Genomic DNA, 27391 nt, shown 5'->3' with positions numbered 1-27391 from the left:
TCTTTCACTGTATACAGTAGTGTGTATGTCTTTCATATGGACATGAAAGCCTTAAAGAATGTGAACCGATTCAAAGTACACTTGTGTTTGCCAGTAGGAGATCATGTTATGGTGACAGTGGAGTGGTTGTGTAATACTTCCACAACTAATAATAACAATTACAATGATAATCTATGGGGTCTATGACCTAATGGTCTCATTATGAAGGAAATTAAATAATATGTTTAAGAAATGTTAAAAGGCCATTAAAGGATGACAACACCACTGCAAACTGCATTACAGCAGTAATGTATTCCTATAAAGATAAAAGCTTTGCTGTCTGCTGCTCCTTGTACACGAGGAACTACAATAAAATGATGAGTAGGAACATACTATCTCTGATCAATAAGATTTATTTGCCTATGAAGGTTGAAATGTTCTGTGGTCACATGGGAAAAAGAGACAGACAAACTGTGGAGTACTCAAACTATAGCACAGAGTTTATTGGGACTTGAAGGACACAGTGGGTTTGGCTTTCACATGCACTCAGCACTTTGCTGTACATCACAATAAGAAAGAAAACTCCCTCATTCATCAACTCCCTCCTTCCTGCGTCCTTCCTCCCTCCACTTCCAGCAAACTGGTGTGAGTCTATGTGTGTTTGTGTTGACGCGTTCCCCGGTGAAACAACCAGAGCCTGACAGTCAGAGAATAAACAAAGTGCTGATGTCTGTGTGGGCATTGTCTGGGAGATCATGCTAACAAGGAGGCACTTCAGTCTGATTCAGATTCGTTATTTCCTTATCAAGTACGCAGAAGAAAAAAAAACAGGCTTGCAGGAGATTGTAAGGACGATTAAAATTACTGCATGGACCATCTTTCACTACCTCAAAGACAGAAAATACCACATTCTTAAAACAAGCACAAGAGATCAAGCTCTTCCTCCCTTTTGATTGGCTGTGCTGCTGCGAGAAGGCCACTTCTTTTGTGGTTGTGTTTGCAGGATCCTGCGGTGTCTTCCTCCCCGACGATCGTTAAAAATAAAAATTCAGATAAATTGGATAAATCTTCCACGCAGCCATTGATACCCTGTGTCCTCGAATAAGGTTGAACACAACACAAGAGGAAGACCCTTTAGATTTGTGAGGCATTTTGAAGAGCACATCAAGAGTAAGTGTAAAGGGGCAAAAATATAAAAACCTGTACATGTGACAACAATGGCTATGCAGCAATAACTTTTACATGGAAAAAAGGCATAGGGAGAGCAAGAACACTTAAGTTTCGGATGTAGAAAATAACCGGCGTGTGTGAGAATATCAATACAATAATGTGCCTTAATGATCAGAGGTAAAAACATTTTTCATTTGGTGACAAAACAGCATGACATTGTTTTAAATTGTGCAAATTGTAAGTCAGGCTGAGTGCATGTGTTGCTCTCCACTCTCCATGGGGGACTGTGCAGAAAATTGAGCAAAAAAAAAAAAGGAAAAGAAGAGATTTTTGTTTCTGTACAGCATATTAATTTTTCAAACTCCACATAATGTCAAATATAAAGTGACACTGTAAACCGAGGGAGATGTCCGTGTGTATACGATGCTAACATCAGTGGAATGAGGTATGCAGAAGCGAGAGGGATATAGCTGTCCATACTTACACTTGTCCATGCAATGAAAACACAACACGATTCTCACGATTCAGTCTGTGTGTGTGTGTGTGTGTGTGTGTGTGTGTGTGTGTGTGTGTGTGTGTGTGTCTATGTATGCACTGTATGTGGTGTGCTTTAAGCAATATGATATGTCTGCAGGCTCATATTTAGAGAAAGTGTAGAAAATGGATCACTCGTTCTGATCCTCCTGTGGTTCTAAACAATGGCTAAAAACCTTCAAAAACCAGGAAATCAACATGACAACAGTATCACAAAACTAAACTGTAATCTTTGGCCTGAGTGTACGCAAGGCAATGTACATTATGTGTTGAGGTTGCTGAGGTGATGTGTTCTGAATGTTTAAGGAGTGATCTGAGGTATGGGAGGTGGAAACACAGAGAAAGAAGAATAAGTTAGTGAGTATGAGTTGTACAGGTGGTGATGCTCAGAGGGCTGTGAATAGATCAAGAGTTACTGGTACGAGATACAGGCCAGAAAGTAAATGACTTAAAGTGAGTGAAAAAGAAATTCAGTTTCTGGAAAAACAAAAAAAAATTCACTAAGACCCCATCTTCTATTCCCTGTGGTGGTCTTTATTATACAGTGGATCCCCTGAATATTAGCTTGTTTTCTATCATTTTTTTTGTTTTCATCAACATCAGTGGCTCTGTTCTATAGTCCAACAATCCTGAGGGTGAGTTAGCTTTGTCCAAATATTTCCAAACATCTCCGCAACATTGACCATCCCACTACAAATGCCCAGGGTCTCAGGGCCTGGTCACCCACCCCCCACCCACCCCCCATGGGCTGACCATTTAGGCTTTTTAGACAGGCTGTCTCCGGCTGCTGCTCAGGCCCCGGCTGTGGACCAATCAGCAGCGGGGAAGCCCCTCAGAGCTCCTTCCCTTTGTGTGTCTGTGTGTGTGGCTCCCACACTGTCGCTGTGCCACTAGGGGGCAGAGTTGGACATGGAGTCCACAGAGTTTACGCTGGAAGACTGCACACGGCTGTGGGAAATGGACAAGTCTTGAGGCTGCAGCAGATGAGGCGAAAGAGGGAGAGAGAAAGAGAGAAAGGAAGAGAATTGTGTGGGGTTAATTTCTATGAATGTGTGTAAATCCATGATGCGCCTGTGTGTCAGTGTGTTTGTGTGTGTATACTTACATGCCTTCTGAAGAGCCTGTCCAGCAGGCTGCGCCTGGGTGGCTCTGGTGGTTGATCCCAGTCCAGATCTGGAGGTCTCGTCCCTTGAGGCCCAAACACATTCAAATCTCTGAAACATTCAGTTTCTATCATCTACAGGAGAGGAGAGGAGATGAGATTTGGTGAACTTTGGTAAGTGTGTTTTCTTCCAGCAGTTATACAATCTGCACTGAGCATTTAAACATGTCATATTAAGCGCACACACTTACCTCATTCTGCCATGGGATGGAAACACAGCCTGTAGCAAATTTGGAGTAGAAGTCATTGTCAGTTTGGTCCAAATTTACTCCCTTGACTGTGGAGAACTGCTCTATGTCCAACACATCCTTACAGTACACTGCTCGGGGCTGGGAGAGGGCAATGACCATGAAAAAAAACAAGGGGTTGGGAGGAAAAACAGGAGATTAGTTTATCTTAATAGGTGATTAATAAGAATGGAGTTTTTCTTCCGGTGGTGGTCAGTCCAGATAGATTATATTTGTTAGCATAAGGATTAAAAGAAAAGGTTGTTACTGATAGTTTAACACCAGATTTTAGCAGTGGGACTGACACTCTGTACAGTGATATGAGACACTCACATCAGGCACAAAGGGTGGCTCGACTATCCCAGCCTCCAGCCTCTTGAAGTTGATGTTTTTGAAGAATGAGTGGGCCTTGACACTCGCTGCCCTGTCCGACTGGCACCCCAGCCTCTGCTTGGGGTCTTTGGTCAGCAGCTGTGTGAGTAGAGGCGAAGATGAATCATGAAATTGTTATATAATTCACCCATTTTTCCCCCCATACATATAAACACGTCTCCATCACACCTCACCATTCTACAGATGGCCTTAGTGTCCTCTGTAAACTTGTCGTTGTACTCCTCCTCTTCCTCCTGCACCCTCCTCTCCACCTCCTCCCGTTTTACCCGTTCTTTGCGGGCGCGGAAAGGCGATCGTCCGGCGGTCATCTCGTAAACAAGACAGCCCAGCCCCCACCAATCAGGACTCATGCCGTACTTTTCATTGTTTATCACCTCCGGAGCTAAAGAGAAAGGGAAGCAGGTTGTTATGGTTAAGAGCTTGTAATTACTCAGGTTAGTTTACTCATGGAAATGTTGACTGCAGTGTTTCTTACCCATGTAACCCACGGTTCCCACCCTGCCTCTGATGTGCTCTCCTTCAGGCACTTTGATAGCCAGCCCCAGGTCAGAAACACGGATGTGTCCTGCAGCAAAGCGGCAATGAGCATGATACATTCAAGTTATTGAAAGTGCGTCAGTGTCACTGTAGTTTGAAATTGTGCGTCAGCAGTGAAACAAAAGTAGCCGTAATCAGAAATCGAAGCTTTCAGAACTCACCATTATCATCTAACAGGATATTCTCTGGTTTCAGATCCCTACAATAAACAAGGCATATGAGTGTGTGAAGCAATTTGTCCGAGAACAGTATCAGTTCATACACAGGTCAAGAAAACTTTAAAAAACCTTTTTCATAATGTATTTAAGGCTGTGTAACATGTACAGTGCTCACCTGTAGACAATACATTCCTTATGCAGATGGTCCAGTCCACAGCAGATTTGAGCAGCATAAAACTGGACCCTGTCTTTGTCAAAGCCCGGCGTGCCCATGTTGTAGATGTGAAATTTGAGGTCTCCACCGTTCATGATGGTCAGCACCAGACACAGAGCGTCTTTGGTCTCATATGCATATGCTAAGCTCACCTAGAAGAGGACGACAACACGTTAAAGGAGGGAACAGACGATGTTTGGTGTGCTACAATACTCTTCTTTTATGTTGACTTACAACAAATCTACTGTTGACTTTCTCTAAAATCTGCTTCTCATTGAGTGCCATGGACTCTCCTTTCCTCTTCTTTATCCTCTTCTTCTCCAGCTTCTTGCAGGCGTACATCTTCCCTGTTGCTCTGACTTGGCAGGCACACACCTGAGAAGAACAAAATCACAAACATTACTGTTATTCAAATGACGAGCATCGTTATTATCATCCTCATCCCAACATTTATCACCATAAACTGTATCTCCTACCTCTCCGAATCCCCCCTTCCCCAGCACTCGGTACTGCCTGAACGTGTCTTTAGTGATTGGTTGCCTGACAGAAGACAGAGACAGCAAAATCCATTAATAGATGCTCATGTATTATCGATTAGGACAGGGATATTATCTGTGGAACTCAATACCATCCTGTTTCCTGTACAGAGGGTGGGGCCTCTTGGACGCAATTTCACTTTCCAGACATTGGATGCAATCAAGACAGCTCTGAGAGCCTGCTCTGTCTCTAACTGCCTGTCCAGAGAGATGACACTCCTCTGAGCAGTCTCTGATGTGAAGTGTCGCTCTGTCCTAGTCAATTATTTCTACCTGCCACCTGACAGTTATTACATGAGCGAAGATGTATTTTTATATTCACAATGTTACCTATCTTAAAGTTTTTTTGCACCATTTGTGTTTCTAAGATTAAATATTTATTGATGTACATGAATTTATTATTATAATTTATTATGTTATTCTTGAATGTAACATGTGCTGCACCTTTCGGATACGCTATTATACTACTGTTTTTATCTGACATACCAGTCATGTTGCAGATCAATGTTTGACAAACAAAATATATGACCACTATATAAAACACAGAATAGTTTAGGAGGCTGAACTGCTCAACAATAAAAAGGGTCAAACTAGGTTCAGCTGCAGCAACCAAATCATTTACATGCTGCTTAGATAGTATGCAAAGTTCATGGATACATAATGTTACATTAAAAAAACAAAAACAAAAACCATAATGCATAATGCATAATGAACACTTCTACATTTGATATTTCAAGTATGTTTTGCTGATAATATTTATAATCTGACATGAATCTGAGACATTTTACTTGTATTATTACACTGTTATGAAGTTGTGAGGAAAAGATCTGAATGCCTTTTCTATGACTAGACAGAAGAACTCACAAAAAGCTTGATGATATCTAATATATAAATAAATAATTATTAGTGTTCAACAATGTTCAACCCATTTGAGTGTAGTGATTGAAGTTTGAGCCAATCAGAAGATGTGAAGTAATAACATAAAAAAAAACTGTGTACAATCAGCATTTGAGCAGCATGTTGAATACACTGTTATGAAATCAGCTAAATAATACAAAAAAAGAAGAAGATCCAAACAACCTCTCCAGCATCTTCCACTGCAGGAACCGGTCAAAGTACATGGAGTTCTGGTAGTCTTCGAACGGAGCTGCACTCAGGTAGTCATGAACAGCCCTGGTCAGACACACAGACACACAGCTCAAAACAGGCTCAGACAACGGGTAATGTAATGGAAGCTCATATACAGCAGGGGGAAACAGGTGAGGGTCCAGCAGACAGGTGAGAGGGAATATAGACAGCGCCAACTCACTTGCGGCAGTTGCTGAAGATCTCCTTACATGGACTCAGCTCGAGGTTCTCTCTGCACTGGTCGGCGAAAACTTCTGCTATGTCTACACGCTGAGGTGACTACATCAACACATGTAAAGACACACGGTGACATACACACACACATAGACAAATACATTACCTTTTATTACACACACCAATCGAACTAAGCAGAAACATTACATTATTCCTCAGAACAGAACAGTGTCAGAACATTACGTACAACTGCTCTGTGTTAGCGTTGGGAGGCTTTCATACAGCTGTAACTCAGCATTAATGTCTGCTGTCTGCAGCCTTTTAACACTGGTCACTGTGAGAGGTCACTGAATACACTTATAATAAAGTAGGCTCAGGGGTTGGTAAATGTGTAAGATAAAGAAACTTACTTCTTTTGAGAGAAAAGTCTTGATGATCTGGTCCCCTCTGCTTTTTCTTTTTTCATCAGGTGTCACCTCATAGTCTTCCTATACAACAAAATACCTCAGAGTCATTTACAATGTTATATTCACTAAATTTTCTGCACTAACTATGCATAAGAGCAATAGGTATTGCATTTGTAGAAGTAGTTTTGTATTTCTGGTTGCCACTTTCTAATGAGTAACCGTTAATATGAGTTTTATAGGCTGTAACTAAAGGAGTTTTATTAATAATTTACTGTGGAGTGTGGACATTAATAAAATCAATTTCTGGGTTGGTGTTTTCCCACCACAACACTTTAATGCATCTGCAATTAAAGCTAAAACAATGGGTGGTTTGGTAGATTCATCACTGATTGACAAGTCAGCCTGGTTAACCTTTAACACTGAGAGAGAGAAACAATGTCAAATTGATTTTTACAACTTTGCTCAATAATGTACAAAGTGTTACTGTTTGTGACAATGGGACAAGTCACAAGCCCACAGGGACTTTTGCAGGAGTTGATACTAGCATTCATTTGAAAAGCATAACTTCTGACACAATATAAAAAATTAACACAAGCCTTGTCTTGTCTGTTCTGCAAATAATCTCCCACAAAAAGTAAAATAGAGTCGACTTAATCTGTATCAGAGAGGCCTCAGAATAAGAATAAAAGAAGGGACTCTCCAACGAAGTATCATAATCACTCCACCAGAAGATGTCAGCTAAGATTTGTCACCAGAAAGTAGATTAATATAAATTACCTTGATGATGATTTAGGATCAGGTCTTAAACCAGAAAAACTAAATCCTGATAATCTTGGCCTCGCTACTTTCCAATACTAACAAATCAAAAAATCCAAACATCAAATTCTCTCTGTCTCTCTCCTGAGTGTAAAACAATTTCATATAATTTCCATGATAATTCATATGTTATTATAATTACTGCTGGTACTTAGTGGTGAAGAGGCCACTTCAGACACACACCTCTCACTCTCTGTGTGACCCTGTCAATCTCACATTTAACATATGCTGCTTTTGGCCCCGTGTCTGAACGTATGTTGCCTCTGACACAAACAGGCCTGGCCGTCACATGCTGGACATTTTGGACATCTCGCGGAGGCAACAACGTGAAAATTGCTCTGAGGCATCACATAGCCGGCACTTTTAACTTCTCAAAAAAGGGCGGAAGCAACATGGCTCCCATGCTACATGCTGGCCCGACTCTTTCTATCGGTGGCTTTTTTCCAACATGGTCCTGTGTTGCCTGGCAACCACACAGTAAACACCACAGGATTCCTTGAGGTCCTGGAGTGTCACAGTGTGTCACACCAGTGTCACCGTCTTTCCACTACAAAACACACACACACACACACACACACACACACACACACACACACACACACACACACAAATGTGCATATATACAGTACATACACACATAAGCCCAGAGCTTAAGGACAAACAGGCTTTAAAAAGCCTCAGCGTCACTGACACTTCAGAACAAAGCCTAAAGAAGTCCAGCAATATACACAAGCTGTATACAAATGTAAATATAAAAGATTATGACTGAGAGACAGAGAGAGAGAGAGAGAGAGAGAGAGAGAGAGAGAGAGAGAGAGAGAGAGAGAGAGAGAGAGAGAGAGAGAGAGAGAGAGGGCGGGTGGAACAAAAAGTAAATTCTGATTTGCTGCCAATTGTTGATTAACCCAGGCTTTGTTATCAGTGGCTCTAGAGAAATCACACACACTACCCACACACACACACACACACACACACACACACACATACATACAGCGTAAATGAGCTGTCTGACTCCCACCCTTTGCCGGTGGGGGGGGTCAGCCAAAGGGAAAAGAAGACGCCCCTTTAGCCTTTTGGAAGCAGAGGGGATCCAACACACACAAAAGCAGACATAAAATTGCACACACACACACACACACACACACGCACACACACACACACACACACACACACACACACACACACACACACACACACACACACACACACACACACACACACACACACACACACACACACACACACACACACACACACATCTTCTCGTGATGTAAGAGGAAACACTGGAACCCCCAAGCGCATTCCTTCCTCTACTGCACACACTGAAACACACACACACATACACAAGCACATACACAGACTCACACACGGTTGCGTCTCCATGACTTCAGAGGACATTATGCTTATATTCATTTCCTGGACCATAACTACTACTTACCCAACCCTAACTGAAAAAACATCACATTAACTGTTATGATTTACATAATGGGAGCTTGCTTTGTGTCCCCATAAGGAAGTATAAGTCCCAACAATGTGACTGTGTAAACAGATTTAAGTCCCCAAAACACACACATAATCTCCCTCTTCCTACTGAACAATCATGTCGATGCTTTCTCATGGCTTCTTGCATTTTAGTTCTGCTTTCTTTATAGAAACAAACTTTTTAACTATATGTTGCTAATTTTTCTGATTGACCCACCAAACTCATCTAATTTACTTACTTTCTGGAAACGGTGACTGGTGACTTGATTGCATAATAAAACTGTTTCTAGTAAACCTCATAACTGCACTGGGCTCGAATGTTATTTAATCACTTGGAATACAAGCACCTGCCTGGTTGTAATCACCCTCGGCCTGGTTTATTGTTAGTAAAGTGGTGAGTATAATGCTCTACACAGAGCGCATGTCTGCAGAATTAGCTCTAACATGTGTTTAGGATGAGCGCCTGCCTGTGAGTGGTTTCCCCCTCGCCCTGGGTGATGGTCAGTTTTATGGATGGGCTGGTGAAGGGAGCGGAGAGAGGGAGGGAGGGATGGGGATCTGTGTGGGGTGGGAAGTGGGGAGTGGGAAGTGGGGAGTCAGGGGGATTGGGATTGGGTGGGTGCTGTAATTGGAGGGGGTAGTGTGGGAAACAATGCTGTCCTTTCTGCCCTGTCGCATGCCCACAAAGATATTCTGGGCATAGATAAAGACTTAAATGTGTCATGTGTGAGGTATTCTGTCTAGACGCACAGAGTGAGTTCGGAGGACAGCAAGGGGGGTCAGGGCAGCAAGCTGGCTGGAGGAGGGGGGTGGGGGGGTGGGGAGTTGGGGTCTGAGTGTTTGAATAATCACTACTCAATTTAATTGTCTCCTCTGGCTGCATGACCCTGCACCAGTGTACTTTCAGGTTAAGTTGCAATCAAAGTGAGTGCATTGAAAAAGTGGATGTGTGAGTGTTTACTAGACCTGTATAGGCTATGTGCTAGAAAGAATGCTGTTTTTTTCCTGGTCTCACCTGAGAAGACCGCAGGAAACTGACCATTTGCTGAGGCCCTCTCCCATTAATTACTGCTGCTACGCCTGGCAGGCTCACCATCCCATAGCGGCACTTATGCAGATCACAATAACGACAGATTTACAGTAGCAAATTGTCCGTCGTTTTCAAAAGAACAGATATTTAATTTCACTCAAAAGCAGGCTTCCCATTTTTCTTGCTAACGACTATGGCCAAACTAGTGACGACTCAAGTAGGTTTTTCATCAGGTGTAGCTATAGGCTGCACAGGCTGACGCTACAAACTCTGTATGCTAATTGAAAATGTTAAAATGATTGTCGTGAAATAATTATGCACAAGGTCAACAAATGTGTAAGTCTAAAAACTAAACAACTCCGGCTAGTGCTACATGCCCACACAAGTCAGCATCACATTCTGATAATCCAAATGGTTAATGCTTTAGTTTTATGCTTTGGTGTTTGTACTTCCAGCATTAACTATTTAAAAAATTGTTTTGACACTGACATGTTACTTTGGCAAATGTATTGCTGTCTATTGCATGTTTTGGAGTGAAGGTTCCATCTTCCCCAAACCAATTAAAAAGTAGGGGGAAGCCACTCTAATTTATATGAAATAGACCACTAGCAACCAGAGGACTGATGTTGCTCCGGCTGTAGTTTTTCAAACATAACACCACACCTGTTCACTAGTGATTTGACTGTTGCTGTTTAATCAGTTCTTTACACTTTACTTTTAGAAAGACACCACCTATCATGAAACCACTACATAGCCAGCACTCGAGATATGAAGTACTAACCTTTTTACTAAGCTGTGATTGGTCAATTAAGTGGTGCTTTGACTGTGACTACTAAAAGGAAAAAAAGATTGTTGACTCCGAACATTTTCCTGGGGGTATTCCCAGATTCCTTACTGCAAACTTCTGGTAAAGAGACACCCACTCAATTGATGCGTGTGCATGTGTGTACCATTGCGTCCAGAAGCTGGATGCATCGTTGCAGTTTAGGTCTGGTCTCACAGTAAAGGCGGAAGAGAAGCCGTCCAATGGGCTGTTTCTCACAGATGCTGACATAGTCCCTGTCTGCAAAAACAACAGATATGGTACACATGCATTAAAACGCAGCCTATACACACACAAACGTACACACTTGTACATGTAGGTAAGCTCACACACAAACACGTACCAATGCTGTTTCCCAGCTCAGTGCACTGGCTTATATGGGGGAAGCGAAGGATCTCCTTCCATTTTTTGCTCCTCCCTTTCCGCTTTCCTCCTCCACCTGGAGCAACAAAGACACACAAGAGGGAAAAATAAGTACTTCATAAAGTTTTCAGTTTATTTTCACTGGTGAGAAGCAAACGAGTGACCAAAGGCTAAAAGAAGTGGGAGAAAGAGGGCTGGTGGAGGTGGTGATGGTGTGGTGGTGGTGGTGGGGGGTTGTGTGTGGCCTCTCCCCTGAATGAAATCATAGTCTCAGTGTGTATATATAATTCATAGATTACGTCTCACTTCCTCCGTAAATCTCTCCTCTCTCTGCTGACTTTCTTCCTCAGTAGCTTTTCTGAAAGTGGAACAGTGTGTGTTTAGTGTGTGTGTGTGTGTGTGTGTGTGTGTGTGTATCCACACAGACAGAAAGCCTATTCTGACCGGCTCAGTTCCCATCAGAATCCAGGACTTTGCCAGACTGGATTCCTTTGCTCTGAATAACTTGCATCAGCTTCCTGGAGCAACGTAACACCATCATGAACAAAAATCACTTACATGCAGATCAACTCTTTAGGTCTATAAGACAAACTTCCCGTGCAGTTATCCATTAATCCAATTTATTCCGTCTTAAACTTTCCTTTCACGTTTGACCATCTCCACATTTCCGATCTAAACCACGTTAAAATCCCCTCTGCCTTTTCCTCTCTTTTGCTGATTGGATTAAACACAACTTTAAGCACTTATTTCACTGTTTTCCATCCATTCCAGTTTGCTGTGCCCTGCGTCATGTTCATTTCTGTTTTATTTTTTTGTTAATATACGCAGACTGCTCTAATGAACTGACAGGGATTTCCTTTAACCGCTCTGTTCAGTGGAAATTGGCTGTGAGCAGCTTGCCTGATGTGAGAGGCAACATTCAGAGCATGAGAGCGGGAGAGGCAATGACAAGCAGACATCTTTAAGTAATAACCCAGGAATGTGAGAAGCACCACGTCATGCTGGAGCCTCTGAGTGAAAGCTTTAGCAGTTTCCCCATCAATCCTCCTGAATTACTGCCTCATCCTGCCCCATGCTGCCGTTTGAAATTCATCTCAGTATTATTCAGCACTGCCTTTGTAGTGTATGACCCCGACTTGTAGGCTATTGACGTAATTCAAATTACTCTTTGTAATATAAAAATTAAAGACTCAAAATGTTTCTGTCTCACACAAATGCTCTACACTTTGTTGTATTTTTCATACTGTAAATGAAAATGTTGCAAATGAAAAAGTTAAATTGCGAAACACTACAAAGCTGATTTTATGTTTTGGTCTTTTTCCTTTCTCATGTGTTTAATACACTACAGGCTACTAAAGACTACAAATAAAGCAGGATTTTATTTGACTTGAGGTTCCAACATAATTTCCACACCAGATGGGCACAAAGGCAGTTTGTCAGAAATTAGATATACCACACCAAAATCACTGCAACACTCACACAGTGGTGACCAACAGCAGACCATATTTCTGCCAACAAATTTAGATAAAGTCAGCTGAAAAGGCAGATTTCAATCAGTTAGCTGATGTTATCACAGCTTTCCTTTCCTTAATGCAATAAAGACAGGACAGAGCTGCTAATGTTAGCATAAGCTCTGATATCATCCAAGCCGCACAGCTCCCACACAGTGTGTAGCACTGCTGGACAAAGTTTCTTTTCTTTTCTTTTTTTCAAATAATATAACCTGAGTAAACTTTAACACAGTTACTTGGGTGCTCTGAGGCTTAGGAAGAAATGTTAGGTTACAATATAGGCTAAGATAGGCTAGTGCTGCTAAACATTGTAGCAGAGAAGGCAGATACACTTTTTAACCTATTCCCTAATTTTATGATTCACAAGAAGGTTTTGCAGGCTTGTAGGGAAGTCTTGGATCACTTCAGCTCAGATTTTTTTTTTAATGATAATGAACCCTTCATCACTCAAACACAGTGGCAGACAGCCGTACCACCACAAACACAATGAAGCATGAATGTATTAATAACTCAAGACAAAATATCCCCAGGAGAATCATTAACCCCTCGCACCTGCTCCTCATCAACATTACTGTAGACCAAACAAGCTATAAACAGGCACACTTCCTTATTTAAGCAACAGTTGTTCTCTCTAAACAGTTAATATGTAAAGTTATGCTCCATAACAAAACCTCAGCGCACGCTGCTTTGCTGCGTGGTCCAATATTTTAATCTCTTTTAATAAAAACACAAACTCTGCCAAAGAACAGAACAGTACAGTGAGCAGAGAAGGTCATTTCCCACGGGGCCCACCATGCTAAAAATGAATGCACTTGTGCTACTGTAAGGCGTTAGTGGATGAAAGCATCCACCAAATGTCGTAGATTTCCTGTGAAGGGTCAACGCCATGTCAAATAATTGTACCAAACATCAGCGCTCCACCCAGGCATTCAACTTCTACACAATGCTGAGACAACCACAAATAATGTAGTTCCTCCTTTTTCTCTTTGTGTCCTGTTTGCTTTGCGTATTTCTTTCCTCTAAAGCTATTTATTTTTCATTTTCTCCCCACTCCTCATCGTTCCCTTCCTGCTTTTTGTAAGTTGTGTCTCCTGACGTCACCTTTAGCTCTTTCTCTGTTTGCTGTGTGTGCGTGTGTGTTTTATTTTTAACATTACTTCTACATCATCACAACTAAGTTGCTGCCACCCGATGACTGACCTCATTTGCTGCTTCAAGCCCATCAGCTCCCTTTGTTGGATTAAGTGTTCAGTTTTATGGGCATATTAAGCATCACAGTAGATCAGCAATTCCTTTCCTTTTTAACCACCACTCGCTTTTTATAACCACTTTTATTCTTTTAAATCCTCTTATTCCTTTATCTATCTCAACCCCTCTGCAGGTATCTTGTCCTCAGAGGTCAGGAACCGCTGCACAGATGATCAAACAGTAAGCGAAGATAGTGTTAGGGATTCATTTTGCCATATAGTGTATTTGATGCCTTATAAAACCTACAATGTCATTCTTCAGGGCGTGTGAAAAGAAGAGGGTTAGGTGTGGGGAGGTTAGTGAAGATGTAAACATCCACACCACTCGCCATGCAGTCTCTTACCAGAACCCCTGTCAGCATATTCAATTTGTCCAGCTGTAACAAACTACTTTGGGTATGTTTGTGTATGGACGTTAAGGTCTGTGTACTCGACACAAGACTGTGCTGTTACTCTTATTCCTTCCTGGAAAAAATCCCAGACAAACAAATACATGCAAATGTTATGTATAAAATATTCTCTTTTTTTTTTTTTACATAATGAGGCATCCATCTGGACGTAAAAAGTAATTTCCTGTCTGGTCCCAGTGGCTTTTGACATCTCTGGTTCTTGTGCCCTAAATTCAATTAAACAACTCTGAATCCTTTCAAAGGAGTTCGAGTTGTGTGTTGCATTGTTGGTGGCAGTCAGCTGTTGTATATCTGCTTGCCGAGGGGGAAATATTTTGGCGCAATGCAACAAGCTGTGTCTCGGGGGGAAGTTTACAGAAGGATTGTAAATATCAACATAAAAGGAAGCACTGTGATCTTAAAATCATGGTATGAAGCTGGAGGACGAAAAGCCCTACTTGGATGGGTTTTGTTTTGTCTTGTTGAGTTTTGTTTATGTCCAGATCAGTAACTCTGGGTTCCTGTTTAAGAAAACGCAGCTATTAAAAATATGAACATGCTCATAAATGTTGACCATGAACCCATTTTGTCCTCATTCCCCCATCTATTTCACTCTCTGTTAATCAGTCCTCGCTTCTCATAGTATGTCACTTACACATGAGTAGAAATATTCACTGCACCGTGGGTACGCTGCACACAGGAACTTGTCGGTCTAATTTGTTCCATGCGGCCAGTGTGGTCGCCGCCCTTTATTTATGTTTCTGCTTAGCAGCTCTGACATCATGAAGGCACGTCAAGTGAAGCAAAAATAAGGTCAGAGAGGGAATGACATCCGTCTGGCGCGACACCAGGGGGTTACCGGCATCCCAAACATCTGTGTGTGTTTGTGTGCACACAGTGTTTCCTCTGTGACCTCTCTCTAGTAATGTCCTCATGCTCAATTTAACCGACTAAGGCAGTCCTGCAGGCCCCATCTATCCACACATTCAAAAATGTCCCTGCTTAGCTGTGAGGTTATATTCATAAAGTGTTGACACACAAAAGAATCCAAGCCATTAACCAGTTTGAAGCGCGCTCTCTCTCTCTCCCTCTCTCATACACGTCACACACACACTTTCACACAGTGTCTGGTCTCTGAGGTATCAAACACCTTCACTTTTACTGTCACTCCAGACCTGCAGTTAGATCTGCTGTGGACAAATAGTCAAAACCACATCCTGAAACTCTCGCTGTGCATCTGGCATACAGCATACAGTATATGAAACAACATCTGCAGCAGAATGTGATGTGAGAGCTCTGGCAGAGATGAGAGCTGTGAGTATGTGCTATTCTCTATTCTCTGTCTATATACACCTACACTGTGAACAAAGTGAGAAAGATTTTTTCAAATTTCTTTGACTCTTCACACTCACCTCCTCCCTGCACCAACCTAAAATTTTCATCCCTGTTCACAAACAACTGATCTTATCTCTCTCTGGTTATCCAACTCTCGCTCATTCTCACATCACCTCCTCTGTCTGATCTGTTAAATGTCGGCCCTCGGTTGAGTCATACCGTGGTGGTCAGCAAAGGTAGCAACTCAATGAAGCCAACCAACACCATCATACAGACGCCTTTGTTCTCAATGTCTTCCTCTTTCTTCTCTCCCAAAGTGTCCAGCTGTTCAATACTTGGACTCTATTTGCATTAGATCTGCATGTGAAGTCTCTGTTCTTTCTTATGCATGCAAAGTTTGCATAGTAAATAGACAACAAGCAAAGAAGAGAAGAGAAGTTTGCATTGGTGCTTTCTAAAACATCCTCTTCCTGCTTTGCAGGGCCCTGCGGAAAGATTCTTAACAGGTACGCGACTTTGCTTTATCACAAAGACATCTACAGTAGAAGCCACAGTGCTAGATATCTATCTCCAGCAAACACAGAAGAGGAGCTGTTTAGAAATACAGTATACCACCTTTCCAGATTGTGACTTTTTTGGTTTGCATACAGTGTAAGAAAAGGTGTAGGTATACAAGATGAATACACTAGTGTAAGAGCACTGCAAGAACTCCTACAAGTTTCAGTTTTTGTTCACTCTCAGCAAAACGACACTAAGGCCTCAGCTTAGTGTCGCCCTCCACCTTTATCCCTACATGCATATGACTTGTTATTGAAAAGAGGACACGTTAAGTACCCTCAGGTTTAGTTTAACTGGAGCAAGTGTGTTTATGTGTGTGGCCTGTGTGCCACAGGAAGCCAGGGGAAACGCTGCCCAGACCTGAGCAGAAGGGGAGGACTATAGCAGGAAGACACTCTTTGTTGCCCTGTTCCACCATGATGTCATGTCGGTCCCTCTGTCCAGCTGCCTTATTACCATCCTGAAAGAGCCTCTCTGTCCACGTAGTCCTCATTATCGCAATAATAGCGGGATGATCTGGCTATAACATCTGCTAACACGCTCAAACCAAACATCTGTGACGTCCACCTTTTATCTGGCAACACTCAACCATTCTTTGGATGGCTGTGGGGGTCACATGTTAAACCACTTAATGAGAGGTCATAAACTCAAAATCAGTCATAGACAATAAAAGGGAGATCTTATCAGGAGTATTGATGCTAGCATGCAGCTGTGTATGGCCCTGGCACCCGAATCTCCAAACTTGACCTTAACAATGTAGCTGTATTTAGCATGAAAGCTAAATGTGTTAAAGATTGATTGAGACATGTTTTCACAGTGTTTTCGCCCACAGCTACATTTGCACAAAGCCTCACAAGAAGGAAGAAATAAAATCAAGTGTGACTTTTTTCCTGACTTTATGTCCTTGTAAACATTACTACTATAAATAGCAACCAGCTCAAGGGCAAGAGCAATGTGTTAATACAAACTGAGGTGGTCAAACCGGTCCATGACCTCAGAGCTGGTGAGCTGTGACAGTTGTCGCTGAAGTGACTATCTCTGTGAGTGTGTATGTTCCTGAGTGAAGGTGCAGGAAGATACTCGGTGAGAAAACTTGCACGCAAGGACAGAAATTTGACAAAAGCGGCAGAAGCAGGGTACATTTCCTGTCTGGGAAGAGCAAGGTGCCACAAGTTTCCTGTTCTATAAATATCTAAAATATGGAATGTGAGGGGGGAAAAAACATTCAATAGACTGAAATTATATAACCCACCAGGCTTACCGATCAAAGCACCACACAGTGTAGGGCATGCTGGGTAATGCACAGTGTTTGTTCATCCATAAAGATGCAGAGGACAGAGCATAGTCCACATGAAGCTAGCCATAATAGCTCTGACACGGCATTACTGTGTTTGTTCACCTCCATAAATGTTTTGATAGGATGAACATTATGGCGATGTAATCTTAAACCTTCATGAGGGATGATTTTATTCTTCTCGCTCCGAGTGAAACTCTGCAGTTACATCACAAGTGAGCAAACATGGAGGAGAGTGCTTCCAATGAAAACAAGACTTATCAAAGTGATGGAAAACATGGTGCATGTGGATAGATATTATTGAACATGGGTGCGTGGGTGTGTGCGTACACATGCGTACACACAAACTCACGCACGCACAAACACACAAACAACCCCATTCCGGAAACAGGGTTAAAGTGATTACATTGCCCTTCTCAAGCTGTGTCTATGCTCTCAAGCTCGCTCTCCATTTCCTTATTGTCCACGCAGACACACGCACACACATGGTACTGAAGAGTGGGGTGTGTGGTGGTCTTAACTGAGCTGAACTTGAGAAAAAGCTGTCTTTTCTGTTCATCCTCCTTTAACTGTTTATCTTTCTCTTATTTTCCTATACAGATGAAAAATTCAGACAAAGCCATAAGGACAAGTGAGATTTACTATGATTTTACAAGATTAGATACCATAAACTGCTCTATTGCTCTCTCAGAATGCACACAGAAGCCCCAGGCTATAGTTTCCCATGTGGTGGCCCACGGGACATTAATTATATTATACACACAAAGACACACAGACACACACACAAATGAAAAAATCCCTTGGACCTTATCTACTTGCTGTTGGCTTTACGCTAAAAGAAACAGCATGTCCTAATGTAAGTGCAACCTCTGTAATATCTGACTTTGCTGTGTGTGCATCATCATGTTGCATGTGTACAAAATGAAAAAGTGCATAGGCAGCATTAAGCTTCTCATCCAGCAGGAGACATTAGGGCGGAAGCTTAAAAAGTTACAGTATTGATCATTCACGGTTATGGCACATCAAATATTAAATGGATATTCCATTAAAGTGATATGGCAGCAGCACAGGGAGCACATGGAGACACACAAAAAAATCCAGCATTAGTTATCACCTGTGTGTTTGGCATGAGAAAAAAAAAGATCCATTTGGCTGCTCAATACATTCCTAGAGTACTTTAGTGACGCACTGTTAAAATAAATTTTTCTGCATCCACTTTCCCTCTGCCTGCATTGTCTACTTCTACTTTAGATAACTAACTCCTATATTTCCCAGAATTCCACTCGACAACCCTCCAGAGAACAGGCGTGAACTTGTTGCATCCAGCTGAGTTACGTATACTGTATGTGTGGGTAGAGGCAGCAATAACAATAGAGATAGTAAGAGCCAGAGAGCTGAATTTTTCCACTCAAGAAAAAATGACTCACACTCCTACTCAAAACACTGCGAGCCTTGTGGCGTATTGTCGATAGAGAAATGGGTATCTCTGCTTCTTCTTTGCTTTACATCTCCATGTAGGACTGCTGCTGGAAGATGGGGAGCCAAGAAACAATGGCTTACTCTTTTATTCTGAAGTATTCACATGAATAAAAAACCCTGACTTTAACTGCAAATGCATAAAACCACCACTACTTTAGTTTCAACTAAAACTGTGCTGAGAATATCTCAGCAGGGTGGCTTCCAGTAGCATTATAGTTAAGGTGCATTACCATGTATTTGCAACATACGGTAATCAATTGTATGCCAGGTGGAGTGACCTTCGATGCACGTCTGCCCTGGTGTCTTGTGTCTTTCTGGACTGTCAAATACAGGCAAATTGTCAGAACTCATTTAAATAGAAAAGAAGCTATAGAAGACCTGAAGGTGGCAGTTCACAGACGGTTCCCATCTAGCCTGACAGAGCCTCAGAGGATCTGCCAGGAAGAATGGGGAGAAACTGCCCAAATCCAGATGTGCAAAAACAGACTTCTCCAAATCTGTAATTGCTGCTTTTATAAAGTGGAAAAGTTTCAGTACTGACAGATTCAGTTTTTGATTTGTATTAAATTTGCAAAGATTTCAAAAAACGTGTTTTCACTTTGTCACTGTGGGTTATACAAAGTAGATTGATGAGCAGTTAAGTGTGCACAGGTTTGAATATTTGTTCATGTATTATACGCACTGACTGATCAGTTTATTAGGAACACCCAGCTGAAACTAATGCAGTCTAATACAACAAGGTGACAATTTGTGGTGTTTTTGAACTGCACTGAATTATTGATTGGGTGGTGGACAAAATAATACAAACATCTGTCAAAAAAAAAGTTTGACTTTTGTCAGACCCTTGAAAACCAGACTTTTGGACCCCACAATATCATAGAAACACGTCAGTCTGGACCAAAAGGGGTGGACGGTGCCCTTTTATTTTTGGGGCACTGACCTATTACTGACAGTATCTCCAGTAACCCTGACAGTCAATAAACACAGCGTCCAGAGTCTAATGTTGCAGGTTGATTGCTCCTAAAGTATTCGCGCCAGACGTGAAAACATCTAAAAAAAACACACATCTATGACTTCACTAATCCAACTGAATCCAAGTATTCCTCTGTTATCCCTCCCTTCTTTTCAGTCAGAAGAAAAAAACAGGCTGGTTTCTCTCTTCTGTACGCTACACTCTCCCCTCCATTAAGGCTTTCTTACCCATAAAAGTTGACATGGCCTAGTCTAACTCCAGGCAAGTGATTTTGTTTGTGGGAGTGGGAGAGATTTTGTGTGACAATAAAGTCTCTACTGTCTATTATTCATACTGACATTATTATTATGTAAAAGGAGGAGGATCAAACGACGACAGAAACTTTTGTGTTGTGTGTTTGATGGCCGGGGTTACAGAGTCAAACAGGTTACACAGCCTGTTTCACTGTGATTCTGTTAGTTGTAACAACATCTGCTCCCCCCGGCCTGCCGAGACTTGCTGTGGCATCACATGAGAAAGCAACAACACCGCTACCACCCCCTATCCCTCTGCTTCAGGGCTTGAGAACACTGTGCACATTACTATACACAAATCACTAGTACAGACACCTCACATTTGTTATCTTGTGTTATCTGATCAGATCTGATCAGCTGTTCGGTAATGTTTGTACTAATCAAAATAACCTCTTGACAGTTAAATGTGGCAGAAACACAATCAAATCAGAGCTTGTTGCATGTTGAACATGGCAAGAATCCTGTTGTACAGTGGCGGATGTCAAAAATACAACCACGATTAGGTCCTGGTTGTGTAAGGTATTTTTTTCTTTTTTTAAACATCCTGCCTTTCCAACAATTCCTTTAATAGCATGTTTTTTTCCCCAAAAGATTTTGCTCTGGTTGGGCTTAGGCGATGATGAAAGGAGTTGGTTAAGTTTAGTAAAAATACCATGTAGGCTAGACAGGCCAGATAGATAGAGAGAGTCCAGAAGTAGGAGGGAGTCACCTGTTGAGTAACACACATTTCCTTATATTGAAAGCCTTGTCGGAATGATGGAACGATGGCATGTCGGAATAGCGGTATGTCGGAATGGTGGTATGTCGGAGTGGTGGGATGTCGGAATGACAGCATGTAGCCAAACCCATTTATATTAAAAGCTATATAATTCTGGACTTGCTTGAGTAATCAAATGAAGTCATTGGGCCAATCCTTGCTTGGATGACGACTTTAAAGATTTCAAAACAGTCAGAACAGTTGCACATTCATGTCATTTCAGGAAATCAATTGATTAATGGACTAATCATTGCTCAAAACAGTACAACAAGTTTTGCTATTACAGTACATAGCCATAGCCGGTTAGCATGCTAACTAACTGTTCTGTTCTTGGCAAGGTAGCCATAGCCAAATTTACAAAAAGCTCCTTTAAATAAACACTATCATGACCAAAAGGCCTTAACAGATTTACATATTATTTTTTTCAGTAAATCTGGATTATAATCTTTTGTTTAAGGGTGAAAATGCAGCAGAGAGCTAGTCTCATCATGTCTTACCTTAGTTCCATGTAACTTAACTATTCTGTGTAAATATCCAGGTCACTTTGTCATGAAGATGTGTTTCTTCCAGTTTTAATGTACTGGATTGACTGTATGGAGCAGGTCCCTGCAGAGAATTTGAATAGATTTTTACTTGATTTTGGCTTAGGCTATGTAGCCTAACTATAACGTCCAAAAACACGACAGCCCAAATGAGAAAGCCAGCAGGCAGCCGAGTGGAATTCAGTCTAGTAGCCCGAACTAAATACCCCAACTCCATTACCGCAATTCAAGAAAGGCATCTGGATGCAGCAATGCAGTTTTTCGTCCTTACTCTCATTCACTTCGACAGCTGATGACGTTTGTTCGCCTGGCTTGGAATCTGCGACTGCTGCCAGCAAGAGTTGTGAATGGGGAACAGGCAGAAACTCACACACTCACACACACAATAGGTTCAGGGTCTACTGCACTGATGTTACCCTCATCAGAGTGGCTGAGTTCAGGTTTCATTTAAACAAAGGAATTCACCCCCACCCACCTCATCTGCTATAACGCACACTTGAGTCCACCCCCCAGATTTTGAACATTCACACCTAGTCCACCAATAATGTCAGCTAACAGTAGGCCCATTTGAACAGAGGAGTTTTAGGCCTGAAGAACTTCTTCTTGATCTGCAGTGACCCCTCAGCATCCTCAGCTGACAGAGATCACAGACAGCAGTGCTTTTCACATCAGCACATCAGCATTTCCTGCTGCTCGGACATGGTTAACAGTGCTGTAGCTGTCAGATGATACTCAGATGACCACGCCGGAGATCAGGGTGTTTCATTTCACTGCATACTCATCATCCATGAAGTATCTTCCAACGAGAGACCGGAGAGCAGCTCCACAGGAAGATGGAGCTCTGATGGCAGTGGCCCACTCAGTTTGTTATGTAACGATCAATTTGATTAAATAGCTTATGGGCTGCATCTGACTGATAGTGTATAATACCATTTGGCTTTATGTAAGATAGCGGTCACTTCACAAGATGGTCGGAGCGGCGCTTTTTCCTATGGAAATTAAATCTGTTCTTTTTTGCACTCCGTTATTATCATGAAACTGTATATTGAACATAAATCCTCTTTAATCCAAAAGTTCAGCTGGCTTTAGCCTCCTATCTCTAAATTCTCATAATCAATGACTAGTGTTCACAGGGCCTTTGCAGTAAAACCCAGCCCATAGTGTCAGAGCAGTCACAGCTGACACAGAAGAGCCAAAGAGCGATACAAGGTTGGCTCACGGCCAGTTTTGCTGTTCTGCCATGGGGATATCAATAGCTTTTTATTTCTACGCTTCAATGCCACTCACACTGTTTTACTGATTTGGGAGGTGTGGGGATGCTGGCATAAACAAGGCAAAGATTGCAGTGTAAACTGGGCCTTCCTGTCATGTGTCCCTGGGACAGAGGATACATGTCTGTCGGTTCAGCTGTGGCTCAAGACGCAATCGCATAAACAAACAGGAATAAACACTCTTTATTTGCTCCATTCACATTCTCGCACTGTTGCTGGTATGTGACCTAAAATGAGCCTCTGTGTGTATACTGTACTAGAGGCACAGGAGTTACCACCAGCACACAGGGATCTATCTGCACAGCCCTTTGGCACTGGGCCTTGTAAGATAAAACCTCTAATGATTCAGACAGTTAAAGGACACGACCAGTAACACACTCACAACAACCTGTGACATGTTTCACTGTAGACACAGCAACAAATCTTTACTCAACTGCTGAATCAGTCTCACATGCTGCATTTGGAGGGCCATTGATCAAGCTACTGAGAAAGTCGTGCCTCAGCTATTAAATCAAAGAACCATCTCATCCCTTAATGTGAAACTGTAAAAGGCCTTTTTCTCTCCCACACACAGTCAGGGCAGGGACTGGATGAGCACCAATGGAGCAGCTGGGACAAGCAAGATCTGTCATGGGTCATTAACTTCTCTTATTAATTCATGAAGCTTAATTCACCCGACCCAGTCCCGCTCGGCTCCCATGAAACAAACGTCCAGTCTGACGCCCAGGCAAATACGTCCCTCGTAAGGGTTTCAACAGCGTGTCAGCTTCCTGTTTCAATTTATTATTCCATTAATTCCCATGAAACTCCCTCTACCCTCTCCACGGAGTACGTATGTCATCATTGTGAGATAAATGGAGGGAGCTGCCAGAGGCTCACAGACTTTTCCTGCGTCACCCTGCAACTCCATAGAGACTGTTGCCACATGAAACAATGTCCTGCATGCAATGAAACTTGTGTATGCACTTGTGTGTGAGAGAGTGTGCATGTTTGACACACCAAAAAACTGAGTCACTTATCATTTTCCAGTGCAGCTTGTGAAAGATTAGAGAACCTCTATGAAGAGATTTAGGCAAGCAGAACAGAGTTCCAAGGAAGTATGATAATGGAGAGTTGTTTTTTTTAAACAAGCTGGTTCCAACAAGTTTGGATATCTCCAGAAGGCTGAGATCGACTAGAGCCCAGAGTACAATCAGGATAACCTTTACTCCATTTTAGGTAAGATCATTTGGCACTGACTCTATTTAAGACACACAAGAAAGTTTTTTTTATTATTATTATTATTATTTTTACATAATTCATCTTCACCTGGATAATGTGCTACATTGATATTCCCATTTATAACATCCAGGAAAGACACCTCCGTTTTGAGTTTGCAGCTCTGTATATTTAAATGTGAGATAGTTATGCTGTAATTGAGAATGAAATAACATTTCCCATGTATTAGCAGACTGCTGACGAGACTTAACAGTGTAATATTAGTGCCTGTGTAACCTGCAGTGACTGATGCCCATTCATGAGAAACAATCATGGAGTCAGACTGCATGCTGTTTACCTGCAGGCTTCCTCCGTCCCTCTGCACGACCCTACCTCCCTGAAAAACAGTCATTCATGACACTGTATAGGCCTACTCTTTTTTATATATATAAAATATACCAGACTACTGTTACACGGCAAGATTTGGCCTTCTCAGTACGTTTACCCGCGTATCCACTGATAACCTGAGTCTTTCTCTGTGCAGGCCTCACACATAGATTTCAACACCAGTCACGTCATCAAATCACCGTTCAAATGTCAGCCAGCCTGCACTCATTTATTCCCTCTCTAGACACGAGTTATTCCACGCTTCGGTGTGTGCCTCAGCATGTATAACGTTGCGAAAGAGCACATTCATTTGCACAGACAGCGAAAGCGGATGTGGGAGGCAGACACCCCCCACCCCCCCTTTCGTAAGTGGGAAAACGCATATGAGCTGTCAAAAATCAGTGAGAATAAAACAATCCGCGAGATTGATCTCCGATTAAAACTGATCACAGGCGGACGGTGTTAAATGTGAAGTGTTGGTGTGGTCTGTAATATTGCATAAGGAGTCCCCCCTCCCCGCTCCCCTTCTGTTGCATCTGTAGGATTTACCTGCTGTGGGGAGCCGTACAGTCCGCAGGGCTACCTAGTGCCGTCATCATTACGATTATTCCCACCTTTTCTGCATATTGGTGACACAACCAGGCCTATTTACTATTTGCACTTCGCTTCACTGTGTGTCAACTTACCCTCTCTCGCTTTTAGCAGTACAGTGTTGGCTACTATGTTCTCCAGCTCCATCAAAGAAAAAAAAAATCCTAAATGCAGAGGTTTTCGGTTCACAGGCGTCTGCAGCGAAAGCTGCGTCCTTCCGCTTGTATGCTGTGTGTCTTCTTCACTCCTCGTCGGTATCCCAGCAAATTTCACTCATATCAAAGTCATAACGGATAAAACAGGATGTCATAGATTTGCTTGCAATGTAAGCTGGGCATGGTTCTTGTTGTGGGCTGGAAGTGCGGCGCTGCATTTCTACTCCAATACCCCCAAAACCTTTCCATGCGTAATTTGGGCGCGGAATCTCCTCGATGGCGAAAATAATTAAGTTGGAGGCAGCTATGTATTAAACCCGAGTCCTTTCAGCGGATTTTTAACAGCGGTACGCCAGGATACTACCAGCTTTACATTACAACAGCAGGGGTTGGCTGAGTGCACCAGAGAGGACATCAGCGCGCACCCCCTCCTCCTCTGTTGGTGCGTAATCAAAATGGGCTGGGCCTCTGTGTCACAGCTACGTCAAGCCAGAGACAGAAACAACTCCACCAGAAGTTCACTCAATTTGGCTGCAAAATAAAACCACCATTGGGCCTAGTACTACTACTAGTTTCATTTGTCTCTACCTTGTGGTACTTCCCAGCCCGGACTATGACCACGTTGTTAAAACGAGCATACAATAGAAGATATCAAAAGTCAGATTTTGTGTTTTCTCCGTGGAGCTGTATCAACTTACCACATGAGTTATATGACCTCATATATAAGTGCATCATTCTTTGTGAGCCACTTTAAGCCCTCTGTGTCACATATCACATACATCAATATATAAATAGCCGACAAATCTACAGACACATAGCATACACAATCTATCTTTGTCTTGGTACAGGAGCCGTATTGTGTCTCTGTTGCAATTACACAAATGAGAGTAAAATTAGCAGCTTCAACTGTGGTAGTGAATATTTGAATGGAGGACAAAAGGTAAAGTCGCCCTCTGGTGGTGGAGTTTCTGTACAATGAGCAGGAACTGTCCTGTGAATGAAGTTATGTAAACAGCCTCAAGAGGCCTTGCCGCTTTATGAGATAGTATAATATCTTTCTCTGATTGTCTGTGCAGACATGAACAAATCGACACAAGAGATTAGTGTTAGATGGTGTGTTTTCATAATAAATCATGTGATTTCTAAGTGTATAAAACTTCAGTCTCTGGATGACTATTGGAAAAAAGGTATAAAATGAACATTGTTTTGATGAGTGCATGAAGGGAGACATTTAAATCCTACACTGGCAGATACCCTCAACACCACCATCACCTCAAAGTGTGTCCCAACTTTTTTGTCATAAAGTATAAACACACATTTTGCTGTCATAAGTCGAGAATACCATCTTCATATAAATCAGTGCCAAAACAGATGATATTTGTCATATGAAAATATGCAAATTATTACAATAAAGATATGTTAAGGTTTTTAAGTTATTAGTTATTATCACATTAACACACATTAATTTATGCCAATCAATTTAACAGTTAATTGCTGAGCTCTGATTCATATAGCCTATATTATTATTATTATTATTATTATTATTATTATTATTATCAAAACTGGACACTACCGTGAAGCCACCTGTCTTTCTCTCCTCACAATTAAACAAAACTAAAAAAAAATTGTGAGTGGACTGCAAAGTTTGTTTCTGTTGGTCACCAATTGTCAGTGGGGTTTAACTCAGGCTCGTTATTTTGATGGTGCCACTTAAAAAACTGCCCTGAAGTAGGCTGTTAGACTAAGATAGCAGTGTTTCACATTTTGATCATTCTTATCATTTGTGATTTGCTAATTTCCTATAGTTCATGAATTGATGGTTCATCTTCCACATGCTGGGCAGGCAACACTACACAAAGCTTTACGGAGGAGACTCAACACGCAACATTTGTATTAGAATGAAACGTGAGCCCATCATTTTTATATGTAAAAGGCACAAAGTACAACTACTTTATCAACACCTGCTTTCCCTACAACCCCTGACATACTAAGCCCACTGTCCAGCTTTGGTCTCTTTAAGGCAGGAGTTTTATTTTGAAGTCTCACCGGAAAGAATTTCTTATACAACTGTACGTCTTTACGTCTTAAAGCTTTTTTTTCCTCCATCTACAGGCTGCAGAGTGTTCACTGTCAACAGGAGAAGAAGAAAAAAAATCACTATACACCGAATCTCGTCGAAAGGCTAATTCACGTGGTGCCATGATTAGTGTTTGGCTGGTTGACAGCAGCCAGCGGCCTCATGCCCTCTGCTGCAGCCGGTGCAGAGGCCGCGCTCACTG

At 42.0% G+C, this 27391-nt stretch overlaps 1 protein-coding gene across 1 annotated transcript; it reads right to left on the bottom strand.

Annotated features, from left to right (window-relative positions):
• Nucleotides 1-451: 451 nt before the first annotated feature.
• Nucleotides 452-25496, bottom strand: grk5l (G protein-coupled receptor kinase 5 like). The gene is made up of 16 exons (XM_085787311.1): nucleotides 25053-25496; nucleotides 11114-11209; nucleotides 10898-11010; nucleotides 6623-6700; nucleotides 6220-6317; nucleotides 5991-6083; nucleotides 4851-4914; nucleotides 4609-4749; nucleotides 4336-4526; nucleotides 4164-4201; nucleotides 3941-4030; nucleotides 3639-3847; nucleotides 3406-3543; nucleotides 3037-3174; nucleotides 2789-2920; nucleotides 452-2657 (listed from the first exon to the last, which is right to left on the bottom strand). Exons 1-16 carry the CDS (start codon nucleotides 25102-25104, stop codon nucleotides 2574-2576), a joined length of 1755 nt encoding a protein of 584 aa, XP_085643437.1. The 5' UTR covers nucleotides 25105-25496; the 3' UTR covers nucleotides 452-2573.
• Between the last annotated feature and the right edge of the window lie 1895 nt (nucleotides 25497-27391).

Source organism: Trachurus japonicus, chromosome 9 (assembly GCF_045865225.1).
Source record: "Trachurus japonicus isolate A0001 chromosome 9, Traja_1.0".
Lineage (NCBI taxonomy): Eukaryota > Metazoa > Chordata > Actinopteri > Carangiformes > Carangidae > Trachurus > Trachurus japonicus.
Note: the sequence above shows the minus strand (reverse complement) of the source record. Positions and strands in the feature narration are given on the sequence as shown.